The following is an 18,294-nucleotide window of genomic DNA, read 5'->3' on the forward strand; positions in this document are numbered from 1 at the left end:
AAAATGAAAACAAAGGTTTATCTGGGTGAATGAGAAGTGAAATAATTCCCAGGATGAGGTGATTTCATGGTCAGCCTTTCAGCAGCCTCTCCTTCTTCTTTGTGAGGGACAACCACAGTGGTTATTCCCCTACTTCACTGAGGTTTACCCAGGTGAGTTTACCCTTAACCTAAGTTCTTGTAATAATTTAGGCCAGAATTTCTAAACCTTTGGACTGGGACAAATATGAGGGTCCTTTAACATGCAGATAAGGTCATAGAATCTCTTGTGACAACATATTTAACATATAATAGGTTTAACCTTCATAATTTTATGTAATAAATTGAATTGAATAATTTGAAACGCTCTATGCACTTGACACCTATTCAGATGGATAATCACAGCAAAACTTTTCAAAGCCAAATTTGATAGTTTTGTTGTCAGTTATTTATGTACAACAGCAGCCTGCAGCTTAAATCAGATTCTTTCACTTTTTGTCGTAAGTATTTGAGTATTTGTCGTTACAAAGGTGAAGGTCAACCTTGAAGGTGTATTCAATTTACAGCAGAAAAACAAAGGTCTTGTGCTGTGCATTGGTTGGCGCAGTATTTACTACTCCAGTACTCCCAACCGTAGCTACAATGCTAACATTGTTAGTGGGATATCATTATGTGTTAAAGACTCAAACTTTGTACGTTTTTGTAACAAACCTGGTAGCAGCATCAGCATGATGTTATTTTACCAAGCAAATGCCTTTTTTGATTTGGTTTCAGAGTGAGGCGACTTTGATATTTAACAGAAAACCATTTATCTCTCAGGTCAAGCAGTGGTCAACAGCAATTGACTGCACATGTTGGGCCAAATGTGATCCTGTCTGTCACAGTTCTGACTCTTGTTCAAAATCTGCTCAACCCTTTGAGCATTTAACACGATTAAATATTCAATCTATAATAATCTGTTTGAATGTCATATTCTCAGTATATAAATACAGCAGGCCATGCCTTGCACTCCAGTCCAGCTGAGGATATTCTCGAAATAAGACCATTTCATGCCTGTTGCACTTTAAGTAAACATTCAGGAGATTGTTGTCCTCTTTGCTTAAGCAAAATGAAAGAAACTAGTGACTCTTGCTGAACACATAACCTTGACAGCAAACTATCTGAGAAGAAATGCATGAAGGCACTTGGGATTTGAAACCACATAAAGAAAATCAAGGATGAAAGTAAGGCTGTTTTCTGCCTTTGTACTGCTTTACAGTAACGTTAGCTTGTCACTGGCAGAGGAGGCACTACAACTGAACAAGGCAACATCACTTCTACACGATATTATATGACAGGCTGTGTCAGTTGTGTTCAGATTTATTAGAATAAATTATATGTCAGTTCAAACTTGTTGGAACTTGTAAATGACAAATGGCTCACAGGTCCATGGAAGTATGTTAATACTCACCTGAAGGCTGTAAAAATGACCCTGAAAATCAGGAAGCCCACTCAGCTGAAGTCACTGACCACCCGTGGCAACAATATTTGCTACTTCATCCTGACCAACAGCTTCCCACTGAACACCTTCCTGGTTGAGCCAAAGATCAAGTCCAAGAAGAGATGAGTGAAGGTGAGGACAGTTTTCTTTTCTCAGAGGAAATGTTATGAGATCTCTTCACTTTTTCTTGCTTTGTGCAAGTGTTCTTTTTGAGGAGGTAGACATTCTGGGATATTGATTGAAAATGCTGCCAAAGACCACTTGAAGAGAAGACTAATAATGGGTGAAAATACTAAACCGTCAGTCTTTACAAGAGAAATCAATCACCTGAGAATTGCAACATCAATTCAGACCAGAATTCATGTAACTGCTGGAATAAAATACATCTTGGAGACAGAACAGTATGAGGCTACAAACATACAGTATATGTTCACATACATGTGTGGCAACATACGTATGTTTTGCATAGGTCTTACAAAAAATGTGAAGTGTTCACTCAGCAGGATTCAAGTTTCTGCCTTGAATTGCACAAAGACTCCTGCCTGACACACATGGGGAAAATGTGACACACCAAGGGGAACCATACATTATATTCACATGCAAACCATGTCATCTTAATTCAGTAGCAAACTGCACCCAAACATATTTTTTGTATTTGCCTCTGGTGAGTAACTTTTTTTTATTAGACTGTCTCCACAGACAGCAGACTGGATAATGAGAGGAAATAATAAGAAGGGCATCACTGATGCATTTGCTGTACCTGGATGTTTTGTGCTTGTGTGTCTGTAGCTGCAGCTGACGTTTCTTCCTCAGGCTCACAAACACTAAAATGTTCTCTCAGGCTGTTCACTGCAAAGAGACACTCTGACTTTTTTCCTTTGTGGGCTCCAGAGCTCCAAGAGAAAGCACAGAACTCAAACAGACAGTGCTCCTCAGAATTACACTGCTTTATTAAGTATCAATCTATACAACAGTTTGCCAGCCCTGCAGAGTTCTCAGAAAGTCCCGAAAATCTCATTACAAGCGAAGTAATAAGTGACGCATAATGATAAAACGCAGCAATTAAGTTAAAACCAAATTACAAGCTGATAGAAGAAGATGTGGTAATGGCTGGTATACCCCATCGTGTCGGATAAACGATGCTCGAAGGAGCTCATTGGACATAGCAAAACTGCCTCTCCCCATCATTAAGTTATTAGATTAGCCCGGGGCAGCAAGTAAACAACTTCAGACATCTCGCAGCAGGCATACATCCAACCAGTCCTCCCTGTTATTGGATTACTCAGGGAAACTTCTCCAGAAGACAAAATGACTCCATGGAGAGAACGAGGCAGGGGGATGATTATTGGAAAGCAAATGATGGGAAGAACAGAGGAAAGGCCTGCTTAGGCCAGACGCCTGGAGCACTTAGGATCGAACGGATGGCTAACGAGCAGGAGACAGGGAATGGATGCAGAGGCCAGCGAGGTCTGATTTTGATTATTGGCTGCTGGATGGAGAGGCAGCTCAGGCCTGCCAGGTTCTGCATCATCCACCTCCTGCCACATCTCGTTTGGGTTACTGCCACAGCAAATGTCCATTCAGCACTATCGGAGACAAATGAGGGCAACCTCCTCTCAAGGTCAACAACCACCTCCACCAGGGCCACAGGGGGTCTGCCATTCTAATTCCTTATACACTTAGAGTAATTAAAACCCATCCAGAAGAAGCAGGGGAAGTCGATAGAATTTTTTGCGACTGCTAATGAGATGCTAATTTGTTGGCCCGCTAGGAATGAGGTATGAGGAACTCAAGGACACAAAAGAAGATTTATTCACACTTCTGTTGAGTGAACTTTTAAAATTATGGCATGTGCGTATGTCCTGGCAGATACTGCAAGTTTGTCAAGCAGTGCACACCGCAGGTCGCCTGGTGTCTTTATGTTTGATAAAAAGATATGAGCATCCTTTCAAGCTCCTTCCAAACTCCCAATCATTTACAGAGCATCGCCGCTGTGAGCGCGGAGTAAAGTGGAGAAAGCTCCCCTACCTCGCAGCAACGAGTGAAGCCACATACAGATCGCCCTCATGCTGCCTGAAAGTAGTCCAAGTCAGACCTGTTTTCGAACACCCCACTGTGCCAGCCTTCTATGGACTCATTGAGTCATTCCAGGAGCACTAGGCTGGCTGTCCCACTTTTTTCAGCAGATATCAAACAGACTCGCTGATATCTGCACACACACTCACACTGCAGCTTTCCTTCTCACATATTTGACTTTATAAGCAATCGGGCCAATCCCGTCCTCTCATGTTTATTAATTGGGTTTGCTCTTTGGACTTGAGAGTGACTTCCCTCTGGGTGAAGCCTGTTCCTCAGGCTGCAGAGGAGCACCGAGCTGTGATGAAACCAAGCAGACAGCAGTGTGGTCTTGTTCTCTCCACTGGCACTGCAGTCAGGAGAGGCTCATTTTCTGATGTGTCATTTTACACAAGCACTGCACAACAAAAAAGTGCCCAGATCCCGCCTGCACTGCCTCTCAGCTACCGCGGCTTTCAGGTCTTACACAATAATAACCCCAACAAATCCTTTTTTTAAAAAGTTAAATAAAAGCTTGTCTCATTAACAAAGGAGGGTAATCTAATTTCCTAATCTGCAGGCTCAGGCTGAGCATCACAACAGCAGCAGTGGGCACAGCTCTGAAGGACACATCGCTGGGGAAATAACAACAATTAGAGCTGCCAATCACCCCAAAATGCCAGAAGATGGTTTTGGATGAGTTTCTGCTTGGTCGGGCAGTTATACAAGGGATATGGACAGAGAAGATGGGTGAGAAAGAGGGGATGACATGAGATGTGAAGTATAATCACATCACAGACATAAATCTGTGCCTTAGTCAGCTGAGTCACAGTGTTAAGACACTGTTTTGGAATCAGAAACGTGTTACAAGCCCCAAAGTAGCGCTGAGTGAGTTTCCCACCGACTTTCACGCATACAGTACACACACTGATTTCCCAACTGTCTTTGTGGCATCTTTCTAATTGGTGTACTAGATGGAAATTAGTTCTTTTAATAGTTGATCTAGTAATTTATTAAACAAAAATGCTGTTTCTGTTTCATATCATGGAACCTCTTCTCCTAGAAATGACACTTGCTACTACTAATTTGCAACAGAAACCATGTTTCAAAAGATTAGATGAAAGATTACATCTAAGTGAAGTCTTTATTAACGTAATTAGATAATGTTTTTAATTAATGTATCAAATGAAGTTGCAAAATGCTGACACTGAATGCATTTGTTTCACAATGTATTTCATTTGTTACTACAGCATTTTATGGTTATGTTTAGGCACTCACAGCACTTGGTGGAGGTTTGAGAAAGAGGGTGATCTGGGTCTCTGGTGGAAAAGTGTGCTTTAGGTACCCACCATCTGCCTCAATCACCTCTAACACTTGCAGGTGCAGTAAATGTAGCATTTCTTACTCTGGAAAAAATGTAGTATTCATAAGCCAGGTAGAAAATACATTTCCTTCAGGAAAAAAATGTATTATCGATTTAAACATAATTCCTAGGAGACAGGTATGCAGTTTGAGGATGCAAACCTGAGTTCTGAACCTTTTGGTGGGCATTTGTCAGTATTTGTCAGAATTGTCTAGATTAAATGATTAATTGACCAAGTGGAAAAATAAAAGTCAGATTATTCAATAATGGCAATCAATTTTAATCGCACTCAGAGCGATCCTAAATCAATTCAGTAATGCATTTCCATGTAGTTGGTGGACAGATTACCAAAGAATTAAAGGCGCAGTAGCTGAAATATCCTGATTGGTTATTTGTAAGTTTTCTCTGCCAGCATAGATTGTTTTTTTTGGGGGGGGGTGGGCATTAATGGTCGCTTACCAAGAGCTTCAGCCATTATTGCTGACACAATATAAGAGGTGACAATACACTCTCTGAGCAGTGCTGTTTCTTCAGGGCAGTCTGGACAATACAGTGAGTTAGGCCAGCCAAGCCAGAGCTAGCTGGTTAGCATGCTAACTTTTCACTGCTGGAGACAACTCTTAAAGGAATTCAATTGATGAACTTGCAAGGTTTTTTTAGACTGGTAAGTAAACCACTGCTTGCACAAACGACCTGCAGTGTAAGTGTGGAGGATGTCTTTGACGAATGGAGTAATGTAATGTAATCTAATGAGTAATGCAGTTACTTTTGCTGATGAGAAATCAGTAAAATGATATAATTACTTTTTCAGTATGTAACAAATAATAAATAATTGTTAGTTATCCAACACTGGAAGAACCCTACATGACGAGTAAACTGATCAGTGGCGTGCCCCTTTAAGAACTCTTACATCACCTTTATGCAATAAAAATCATGTACCACGTTAGGTGACAAGCAGCATCACATACTAATACACTCTTCAGAAATATTGGACTCAATAATTCATTTACTAAATTAAATTCTCAGCATGCACAAGATCAGCTTCTCATTTAAAAAAAATAGATTTAAAGATGAGCATCCTGCACAGGTTTACAGATTCTCATTTTGAACTAAATTGACAACATCAGGCCACTGAGTGCAAGGCAATCACAGCGTGTGGGGGAGGATGGTGTTATCATCTCGCTAATGTGAATCAAAATGAAATCCAAGAGTCTGTCACACTTCAGAGTGGATGCTGCAGTTTATCCATTACATAGTATTTCCCTGGTATACCATAAAGAGATCAGCTAAGGCTCATTAGATTGTCAAATGGCATATGAGACTTTCTGCACAAGAGGCACGCATCATTAGAAATTCCTAATGCCTTACCTATTTCCTGGTATTGATCTTGAAGAAGCCTAATGTTAAAGCTGCCTGTCATCTTGCTGCTTAAAAGACAAAGATAGAAAGAGCCATTACTTTTTCTATTGTTTGGAGAAGTTGACTTCAAAAGGGAGAAAACCTCTGGTGTAGTCTGAGGCTTGGGAAAGCAGAGTGGGGCAGGTGGAGCTGGAAGAAGAGGGGATGCAGAGATAGAGGGAGCACTCAGAGATAGGAGATAGAGGGGTGGAAAGGGGAAGCCCTTTGATCTCTGGCAGAAGTGAGTGCTGAAGAAAAGAGACAGTGAGCACCAAAGAAGATTGCAAACAAGGCATGCACTCAATTCCCAATAGTGGCATGAACACAAGAGGAAGAGACAAACGGAGAGAGAAAGACAGAAGGAGAAAGAAAAGTCAAGTAGATTGAGCGAGACAGAGAGAGAGGATGACAGGGTCAGAGAGAGAGAGAGAGAGAGAGAGAGAGAGAGAGAGAGAGAGAGGATGAAAATGAAGTAGAGGGAAACAGATAAGACCAGGATGTTAAAAGGATTTCAGTCCAGGGGCTGTTTGGGGAGTTCTCTCAAGTCCTATGCTAAAGCAATTAGTATTGAACCCCTTCTAGGAAAGTGCAGCCAAACCACAGCGGCAGTCTCTAACATAGTTAGAGTGTAACAACCAAGTCAAACCCCACGGTCCCCATTAACCCTCAAGTTTTAATTGGCATGTCAGGATGGTGCTGCGTTTCACAACCCATGAGTATGCATTCTCAAAAAAGTTGGCCCAGTGAGTCCACACATCGCACTTCAAGTGGTAAACCCCAAGACAGTAAACAAAGCTGCTGCACTGTGTTGAAAAGGCCTGTGTAGGGTGATAACAAAAGCTCAACATAAAATGTGAAAGGGACATTTCACAACAGTTGTTGCTAGTATGGCTGCACACTTCTACCTGTGCAAAAGGAGCACCTGCTTTGAGTCAGATCCATGGTGCAGCTCTGCCATTGTTTTTCATTATTTTGGAATTTTACCTTAAAAGTACTGTAATTACACCAGAGTTAGCCAAAATGCTATATTTCATCAATACTCTTTGTTACGTTGTCACGAATATGTGCATTAAATGAACAGTTCAATATTTTGGGAAATGAACTTTCTTGTAGAGTTAGATAAAAATCATGTCCATATGGTTAGCTAGTTAGCTTTGCTTAGCAACTTGAAAAATGGGGAAACAATTAGCCTAGCTTTGTCCAAAGGTAACAAAATTCACCCTGCAACACCTCTGAAGCTTTCTATGGTCTCGATTATTGGCTAAACTAACTGGCTGTTGGCTGTAGTGTCATATTTAGCACAGAGAGTGGTATGCGCTGTCTGCAAGAAAGCTAATATACATATTATCTAAGATGTCAAATTATTACAGGATTAGTAGGCCTTGGTCTTTGCTGTTGCTGTCTGATTAAAGATTTTCTCAATCACTTGAGAACTTTAAAGGGAACTCTTTTTTAAACAAAAATAATCAAAAGGAAAAGGGGACCATTAAAAACTGCAAAATCAGCAAAGGGTAAATTAAAAGAAACATACTCAGTCTATGCTCTTTTTTGTGCACCTCTGAACCAGTTGCAATTTTATTTTGCTTCCAAAGCAGCCTCAGTTCTTTAAAGCAACAATTCAGCAAGGATTTGCTGATTTGATAGTGTAACAGAGTTCTTGCTGACTTTTCAGTATCCATCTCCACCATCGTTAGCCCAGGTGTCATTTCACTGTTCAGTCATTCACTTTTAGCAATCACCTGCCTCCTGTACCTTCATCTTCTTGATTTCTCAGCTGACAGGAGTTGAACCTCGGCATCTCCAGGTCTGACAATTTGTACATTTTTCACATCGCTGTTGCACTGAGCTGTTATTTTGAATGCGTCTGTTAGCTTGAACCTGTCCTACCACTGAATCTCCCCTGACCTCTCTCATCTGTGATTGGTTTCCAGGACTACTGCTGACTGGCGTTTCTCACTCTGTGAATAACAGTTATCACTGACTGCAGTGCGCCAAAAATCTCAGGAGGCTGTCACTTTCTGGAACAACATGTCTGGCACCAACAACCACACTACATCTAAAGTCACTCAAACCACACGTCTCTGCCATTTTAACATTTAGTAGAACAGCAGCTGAACGTCTCATCCCTGTCTGCGTGCATTATGTTTCTGCTTTATTTATATGTGACTCACTGCCTGGAGGAGTGATTCGCTGACGTGAACAGAGATGTGTAGCCAAGAAAGTGAATACTTACTGTGATGATTTGAGGGCGTCAATTATCAGTTTTAATTTGTAATTATGATGTTGTGCCAGTTAAAAATATCTTGGCTGTTTGAGACTGATTTGGACAAACTGCACTCACTGCTTACCTTGGAATATGGCAGCATTCTGGATGATGAGCCGTTTGAGTTGAGCGCTGACAACCTGCAGGCCAGACTCCATGTTGCTGCGTGCGGCTACCTGATACCGCTCCTCCATCTTCTTGGAACAGCAGGTCGGGCCTTTGGTTTGGCAAACCTGCAGATCCGAACCTGGCGGGAAATCAGCAGAGACAGGACAGGAGTCCGGATGAGCATGGGGGAAGGAGCCGGAAAGCCACTGTTGTTTAATTTTCAGACACAGAAAGACCTCTTCCTCCTCACACACACACACACTCACAAAGATTCATCATCATCATCTGCATGCTAAACACAGGAAACACTATCTACAGCAGATTTTGCAGCCTTAATGAGCGTATGATTATTATGTAGAGGCTGTGTTATTTAGCAGGAGTCAAAAATAAATCGCTGCTATATAAATGAGTCATTTTGATGCACTTTGAAGCAATACACCAAGACTGTGTTGTTGTCCTCAGAGATGAGTTTGGTCCACAACAGAAACTCTCCACCACTCGAGGCTACACTTTTCACACCGAGGATCAAAAAAAGTATTTTTTAGGCACAAAGACGAGAGCCGGGAGCAGTGCGGCTCACAGACAAACAAACAGACCCAGGTTTGAGCATGCTTACACTATGTATGACGAGTAAGACTGTAGGTGATGAAACCACATTTCTGAACCTGGCCACAGACAGTAAAGGTTGTTTACACAGATGAGAAATAATTGGATTCCCAGAAGTCTTTTGTAAGGTGCAGATGTAAGCCAATGTCAGAGAAACTAAGGGGACAAGGATGTTTCATTGGGGTTCATGTAGCCGTACACAACCAGTTCAAAGAACAACACCCCAAAGAAATTCATTTAATTTGAAAAGAATCCCAGTGTAGAGGCAGATCAAGAGTACGCAGTTAGAATTGAGTCTGATCAAGGATAACAGAGGAGCCTCAGCTGCTGCAGCAGAGATGGTGAATGAAGTGCAGTTTGTGATGATGGATTGAAGGACATGATTTATAAAGAGCCATTCTTTCTAGTTTTTATATACGAACATGCCTCTACTATCACAATGTCACACTAACACAGTGAGATGTAGGAACTCTATTTTAAAAGTTTGAAAAGGAGATCATATTACATGGATTTTATGCAACGATTCATTACTCTGTGTCAAAATACCTTTTTAGAAAAAGAAAAAGTCCACTGGAAAATGAACTCTCTGTGCACAAGCTATAAATTTCCACCTTATTCCCAAATCACTCCTTTAAAATGATGCACACACCGACACAAATAGGGCACAACCGACTGATGTTTAAACACAAAGAGGAGTTCCTGTGAAAATCCCTCTCTCCTCAGTGCTTCCCCCTCTCAGTCTTTTCTTGTCCCATGTGGCTGTTGAAAGCTTCGGTGGAGGCTGCAGTTGTACCGTGCCAAGCTGTGTCGAGGAGTTGTCTGCAGGATCTGCTGCCTGAGAGGCGTCAGTGACAAGGGCCTGATTGATGGTGTGGTAAACAAATGTCAGGGGAGTCTGCCAGCTTCAGCTGCTCGGGGTGCGGAGGATGAAGAGACGGAAGCGGAGAGATTAATTTGAAGGGAGGGCTCAGATTGTGGATGTATATATATAAATATCAGAAAAGTCTTGATAACAAGCGTGTCAGAAGACAGAGGGAAGGCTTTTGTTGAGACCAAGGGTTTATCTTAATATGAAAATCTCCACTGTTTTGAGGCTTTGTCTCTTACAGATCTTCAAACAATAGACCTTCAGAAACAGCTGAGACTGGGACAATGACAACAGCAGCCATGGAGGGAAGTTAAACTAGCAGGAGACACAACAGAGTGACAGTCTTGATAATTAATAAGTACTGGGGAATCAAACAGAGAACAGCTTCAAGCTAACTCCCTGCTCTCTCCTGACTCCCATCACAGTTTAGAGGTGTACAGTCTAATGAGTGAAACAGGCAATAAAACTGTCACACAGCACCTTTTGTATGCATACTGACAGGCTTAATATCTTAAATCAATACCGACAAAGGACTCCTGACAGATAAGATCAAGTTAATTTCTGACTGCGGGGGCAAAATTATTAAGCTGTCAATAGCACCATAGGTGAGGTGAGCACGGCCCGGTGCAGAAAAGAAGACAGGGATTTAGCAATTATCTCCAGCAAAACAGACAGTTTCATCTGCACTTTTGTCGTTTTGCAGATGATAAATGCGTTTCATTACAGAAGTTTCACAGCAGTGAGGAGTAAGTGAAGGATTCGGCAGGGAGACAATTCCCCATAGAGTTTCACAAATAATAAAATCACACCGTCTAAATAAAGCCTTCTTTCTGACTGACAGATCACTTGGGAATAAGCTTCCTGCTTCTCCTTTTTGCTCTAGGCTCAGCTCTCTTTCTCCTCCCCCTACCTTTTTCTCATTTTTTATTTATTTCTATTCCTTGTCATCCGTGCACAGGTTTGTTCTGAGCTCGTCTCACTTCACCTACCTTGAGCTTAATAGCCACCAGGCACTGAGAGCACCTTTCTATCAGTCTGTTATTGGTTAATTAGTCGCTTTTTGTGTCCTGATGGCCAAGTCTCTCAAACAAAATGAAGAGAGACAAGGTGTGAGCTCGGAGCAATTTAGATGTAAATTTCCCCAACATACAATCTCAGTTCAAGGTGACGCCTTTAAATTATTACGTACTTTGAATCAATACTCTGAAATAGTGGGCCAGACAATTCAACATGCAGAACAGCAGCCGCTCTCATGAGTGTCAAGGTCTTTGGATGGCTTTTTAAGAGCACATTGATCGCCCTTCGCTTTGTCGGTGCCTTATCTGACAATTCTTAGCTGTTGCTCTCATGATGGAAAGTTTTAGTTGAAACGCCACGGGATGAAAACTCCAGCCAGGGCTCAAACAGTCACTGTGTACACACAGACAACAAGAGAAGTCCCTCTCCTCACATCTTTAATAAGCTTGGGGACTCCAAGCCCAGGGAACGGGGGCAGCCACAAATACAGTGTGTATCTCCAAGTTTCCCAATTAGAAAGCCATCACTATGCAAGTTTAATGATGGAGACCACGGGGGGAAAACAAGTTGTATTAAGATATAGAATATGTTAAAAGCTGTTCATTATGAGCATAAATTATACATCAGGTACCAGTGTTGAGTGGAGGCGTGTGGGAACCCATGGCTTCCACTCCAGGGCAAAATAAGCCAGTGTCACTTTGTAGAGACAATAAATGAAATGAAGATAGCGTAATTTACAACCGACCTGAGGAATAATAATATCATTAGCTACTGGGGATTACAATTGTTTTAAGTATTTTTAGTGCATTTGTTCACTTGCTCTACTTTAAGTCGTTTGATGAAGCAATAATTTGAAAGCTGGAAGCATGAATGTGAAAGACTTTTTTAAGTGTACACAAAACACAAGAGCCCTTCATTAAAGTGAGGGGTTTTTTCAAAAGAGAAAAAACTGAATAAACAAAACACAAATCAGGGCTTAATTAGACAAAAAGACCTCTTGCTACAGGTCAGACTGATCCAGCTATTAGTTGTGTGCGGTGTCATTTAAACCGCAGGAGTGTTTGGTCTTTGTTGTTCATGATAAACAACAAGCCTGGATGACCTGACCCCCCGCAGCTAATTACTGAGAAGTCCACATCCCCTGGACCTTTGTTTTTTGGCATCCTGCTACAAAATATCAAACAACATGAGGCGTGTTTCAGCTTACAGTTAAAAAAAAAAAAGAAGAGAAAAACGCCTCTCTTACAGGACCACTGTGCAGGATGTTCAATTGAAATAAGTGGCAGCTGTCACCTCAGCCTCCAGCAAACTAGCATTACTCTTCCATTTAGTGTGAATCTGATGCTCCTCTCATGAATCAGGTCAGCTGCTGCTGTCAGAGATCCACCACGTCCTCAGCTCAAAAAACGCCGCTGACACTGATGGAGATGCTTTCACACTCATGTCCTGGGGTAAGTGCTAGGGCTCCTCTCATGCACCTCCTGCACACACACACGCGCACATGATGCAATGGAGTAAACTGACACCACAGCCTCCATTTCACCTTCGGACACTACAACCACCCACAGCAACAACCACAACAAAGACATGAGTGGTACTACTCCTACAGCTGTGTCAGGTTTTGTTTTTTTTTTTCACACCTCGGTTTTAATGTTGTTTCTCTGCTCTCACTTCTTTTTGAATCATGCCGGTGGAGAGAAAAACTTAAGCTTTTGTTTTTTTTGGTGTTTTGCCCCCTGGCACCACATGCAGCATTATTAGAATTCTGCTCTGCCTTCCTGCGGACATCTCCCTGAATCAGCCACCTCCCCCGCACTATACTCCATATCAATACAGGCTACTTCACATCTCCCTATCACACACACACACACACAGAAAGTGATACTTCCCCAGTCAAATCACAGCTAGCCATCCTCAACATTTAATTTCATCCATCTTTCATTTGCTGTATGCCTCGATGAAGAGCTTATGTTACATTAGACTGCACGACAAGCCCTCCGTTCCGCATTTACACGCCAAATTTTTTAGCAAGTTCAGAATAATTACAGAAGACTGAAAAGCTCCAACTTACTCTGTATAAATTAATGACAAGGATATATTATGGATGAGGCATGACAAGAAAAATAACACAAAAATTGAACTACATATAAGAGAAGGTGCATATTTCATGCTTTAAAAAAAAAAAGAAAAAAGAAAAAAGACAGCTCATTAAGACAGAGGAGGAAGAGCTGGGATTTATGGAAATCCTACAGTACAAGCACTGCAGCGTAACTCTGTCTCATTAAGGAAATTAATTTTGAAATTTTTATACAGCCCTTAAATATTGTAGGATCGTGATGGACAAGTCAGCGTCATCACTGGATATAAAGAAAGATAAAATACTGGAAACTTTGCCAGAAAGTTTAATATGTCATATTTTTAAGTGGAGCAGTGAAAAAGTGGAATATCATTTATTTAGAAATAGCAAGCTTTTGAAAATAATGAAACATTTTTTGCAGTAGCTACTTTCCCCTTTTCCTCTGGTATGTGGATATGCAGACAGACACTGAAAAATCACCCACAAAAACTGAATATATTATTATGCGTTAGAAGGAGGGAAAGCAGTAAATGTGATTATTGTTGATGATGTAATGTTTGGTTTTGCAACTATTCTGCACAAACGCTGAAAAACAATCAATATTACATAATTCCAGTGGAGGTTGGGACCCACATATGGGACCATGAGAGAATTCAGAAGGGCTAAAAGATGACACACACAAGAGGAAAACGAGCTTGTGCTAAATCAAATCATGTTTGTTTTGTCAGATGTTCCTCTGGTCTGTTTGTTTGTGAATTGCTTAATAATTTAACCTCTACAAATGATTTGTTTAATACAGAGTGGGAAAACTCACTCTTTGGTCTTTTCTTTTTTTAATTAAGGGGTCACAATCCAACAAAAGCACTATTCCATCAAATGAAACACAAATTTTACAAGGTTAAAGTCACTACTCTCTGGATTTTCACATTATCGTAATAAAAATGTTGGTGCCAAAATGAAGAGACTTCATCATTTTGTGGCACAATCAAGGTCACACAGCATCCTCACTGCAGCTCTGACTCCATCAGATGAATTAAAAATGATTTTGGGTGATTTTCTCCTGTGCAAATGCATACGCTATAAAATTATTTTACAAGTAAATGAGTGGCAAATCTGTCCATTCCTCACTTGTGCTTACAGTGCTTTGTTCTGACTCTGAGTCCTGAAATCACTTCCCATTCTATTTTACTGCAGTGGTTCATAAAGGGAGGTCCTGAGATCTCCCTGGGACGGTGAGGGATTAAGAGGTCTGCAGAAAATCATCAAGTTTCATTTGTTTCATTTCTGGATTATTTTACTCTGAGTGCTAATACTGAGCTCATGGGAATGCTTGAGGTTTAAAGGACAGGCTCATCATTTTTCATCTCTGCCTTAAAACAATAGTCAGGAGACCATATGAATTTTGAAACAGGTTTTGCCTGCTGTAATCATTCCTCCTGTTCACACTGGCCATTTAAATATCCCTCCCTGATGATTTGCCAGTGGTAAGTGATGGGAGACAAACTAGTCCTTGTTCTGTGAAAAACAGTTTGAAAGATGGAGCTAATATGTGGGTTCAGCCGTCTGAACAAGACAAATCAAGTGGGTATCTGCTAAAATTATACAGTCCTTTTATAAAATTTGCTCTTTGTGTTTTCCAGGATAGTGTTTCCCAGCTGAGCTGCAGTAAAAGGGCAGAAACACACTGAGGGAATTCTGTACTAAAAGGAATGATAATGTTAGGATAGTCATCATAAAAGATGATGATCATCCTGTATGAATCATATCTATTGACAAACCTCTTGTTGTTTGAGATTCAGTATGACAAATGTTAAAACCTAATAGAGGTTTTAGTGAAGGTGCAACTGGGCATCTTATATTATATTGTTTTTATTATTAATTACATTGTTGACCTTGTTTTATGAGGTCCAAAATCAACCAATTTGTGCCCTTTAAATATTTGATTTCTTTTCTTCTTCATTAAAACCCAGTTTGTAGAAATATAGTAAGAAAAAAAATTAATGAAGGTGACAAAATACAGAAATGCCCATAAAACATATATATTACACCAAATAAAAACATACTCATGTTAAGATGTATATGAGCTGTACATTACCAAAAATATATTATTTTTGTCTTGTATCGAGTCAGTTATATAGCTGTAACTCCCTGACTTCTCATGGACAAGCTGTTATAAAACTGCAAAGACAGAAATCCTAATAGACCTGTTTGGGATTTGGAAGGGTAGAGCTGTGTAAAACATTCTGTCAGCACGGATCACAGGTACACAACATGTGAGAACTCTTTGTATTTACTCATGATTTACTGATGTATGTGTGTGTGTGTGTGTGTGTGTGTGTGTGTGTGTGTGTGTGTGTGTGTGTGTGTGTGTGTGTGTCATTTTCTTTAGCAGACTTCATCAGTTCAAAATAAAGTTAAACTATATTTCTCGATGGGAATGTGAAAACCAAACTATGTCTTAACTAACCAGGATGAATTGCTTTGCTGCAGCATTGTCCAGTGTAAGTAATGGATTTGAGCCAAATGCTTGTGTGTGTTTGTGTGGCGTCCAGCTCAGACTGATCCCTCAGTGAAGGTGCACGGGCAGCTGGACTGCTGTTCAGCCTCAGATTTCAGGAGGCTAAATATTTCTCTCGCTAGGATGACTCCCGCTTTGGCTGGCAGATAAAAATGCTTGATGGCCTATAGGTGGAGGGCGTGTGACTAAAGATGGAGAAAAGTGGGGCTCAGCGGTTGGGAGATGCACGTGCCCACAGATGGTAGATTAATATGCAGTGAAGGAAGCATGACAAAATATGCTTCAAAGTGCACTGGTGCATCGTTCCTGCTATTTGAGTTGAGGTACTTTGTGACTGGCTACAGTCTTTCATGTTCACTGACCATTTAGTGTTATTTGGTAAACCTCTTCTAAGTCAGGTGGGAGGGAGATGTGTGAGAATGGAGGGGAAGCCAGTTAACTGGGGTTGGGGGGGCGGAATCCCAGTGCTGACATGACACTAAAAACACCTAATTAACATGTGCAGCTGGCTCTGGTTCAGCCACATGGGAGGGATTTAGATTTACACACTCAATCAGAATGTATGCAACAGGCTCCAGCAGGCACACCAACATGCCGTGTTCCGCAAAACAGGCTGGGGGAGTCGTTCCTCTATCCCACAAAGTCCTGAGTTATTCCACCTAAAGAGAATTCACTTCTTCCAAGACACGTCCCTTCCTCATCAGAGTCATTGACATTCGAGCTCCAGGGAACAATAATTATCCTGTTTGGATAATTGCATCTTTTACAAAATTGTTTCCCGTGGTGGTCACAATTCATATCACACTGCTAATCTATATTCTGTGACAATGAGGCTGAGGAAGAGCTGCCAAGAGACCAGCTTGGAACATGACTATTAATCAACTCTCATAAAGGAAGAGTGCTGATCTTATTCTTTGTGTGTGTACTCCATCAACAAAACAGAACAACAAAACTTAGCAGAGGAACAAATACCCACAGAAAAGATGCTCATATCATATCTGCTTCCCATGTTTCAAAGTACTGATTCAATCAAAGGTAAGGTTTCAGAAGAGGTTACTTGGCTCCGTGTTCTGGATCAATACCAGAACAAATCGATTCTGTGAGCTTGTTATTTAACTGTTAACTGCTGGTTTATATAATTCAACCTGCAATTTTAACAAGAAACTTAACGTGGCTGATAGATTTTTTCAGAGCAGGAAATGTTCAGCCAGAGGGATGGAGAGTGTGTGTGGGTTGGCTCTCAGTGCGAGTATTGGAGAGGTCAGCAGCCTTAGGAAAAAAAAAAAAAACTCGATGGCCTAAGAGAACTGTTGAGATTGTAATGTCGCCTGCAACTGAATAGTTCGAGTGATTACATTCAGAGCTGAAAATGTGGAGATGTCTTTTATCCTGCAGAGGTTCAGATAGGTTAAGGACGCGGTTACCAGACATCTTGTGCGTAAAGCATGGAGCTACACTTGCAGGTATAAGCTTTGGAAGTTGATGGTAGTTACCTGACACCGGGGTTTCGGGGACCCACTTGGAGCCCGGGTGCAGAGACTGGAACACCGTGCGCACCTCCTGGCAGTTTGGCACCTGTCCGCCGAGCAGGGAGAACAGCTGGAGGAAGGCGCACAGAAAGAGCGCGCCGTGGACCGACGAGCCGACCATGGCAGGCGAGGAGCAGCGCTTCAGCCAAACCGGACGGAATCAGAGCGACGACAAACAGCTCGGATTAACTTCAGCGCGTGAAAAGTTACAGGAGGATCCCGCGTTGGCGCTGATGAGGTGAGGAAGCTGCAGATCCTGGATCTGCTTGGTTCAGCATCCTTCCGCTTTCTCTCTTCCCCCCTCCTCCTCCTCCTCCTCCTCACCCGCTCATCCACCTGGAAAGCTGCTCGGTTTTGCGCTTCTTGGTGAAGCTACCCCGATGCTGGTAACTTATGAGTCCCTCTTCACTTGCGGTACTGACTCTCTATAGCTAGCGCTGCACAGATAAACGAGCTTCGGATACATGTGCGCGCTCCTGTCCCCCTCTCCAAAAGCGCGCGCGCCACGGCGTGAATCTGCGCGTATAAGGAGATCTCTCGTTTCGTGTAATAGTAGTGATGCGGGCTGATACATTGGCCCTGAGAGGCTGCAGGAGTGGTGAAATGAGGAAGGGATTCATGTGGTCGCACGAGCTGTTGTCGTGTTAGATGGATAGCCCTGTGTGTTATAGGATGTAATTAGGGCAGTCCACACAACAGAGAAGAGTAATGTGGCCAGGAAATGCACATATATTACAATGTAAATGACATATAAGGATAGTATGGGAGTTGGGAATGAGCTTTTATCATGGAGAAAGTGTACAGAAACGTACAGAGATGTGTACAACCATAGCAAAAGTGAACATAAACAGTTCCATCTCCAGCAATATAATTACCTGATGGCATCTCATTAACACTGATTATTACTTCATCGTTTTCTCATCTTAAGTGGACACTTATTTCACTTCCACTCAGCTCCAAAGAGCCAATAAAGTTGAAATGGTGCCATCTAGTGTTCAGTTTCCACACCAAAGACACCACAGAGGCCAACATTT

General features: G+C 41.6%; 1 protein-coding gene across 1 annotated transcript in view; it reads right to left on the reverse strand.

The window, feature by feature from the left end:
• The window catches only part of gpc3 (glypican 3), a 95,780-nt gene extending 77,843 nt beyond the window's left edge, over positions 1–17,937 (reverse strand). Inside the window, exons 1-2 of the mRNA XM_018669503.2 lie at positions 17,225–17,937; positions 8,623–8,784 (exon numbers count right to left, since the gene is read on the reverse strand). Of these exons, the coding sequence (XP_018525019.1) occupies positions 8,623–8,784; positions 17,225–17,381 (319 nt within the window). The 5' untranslated portion in view covers positions 17,382–17,937. The remainder of the gene's footprint in view (positions 1–8,622; positions 8,785–17,224) is intronic.
• Positions 17,938–18,294: the final 357 nt, after the last annotated feature.

This window comes from Lates calcarifer, linkage group LG8, assembly GCF_001640805.2.
Source record: "Lates calcarifer isolate ASB-BC8 linkage group LG8, TLL_Latcal_v3, whole genome shotgun sequence".
NCBI classification, from domain to species: Eukaryota; Metazoa; Chordata; class Actinopteri; family Centropomidae; genus Lates; species Lates calcarifer.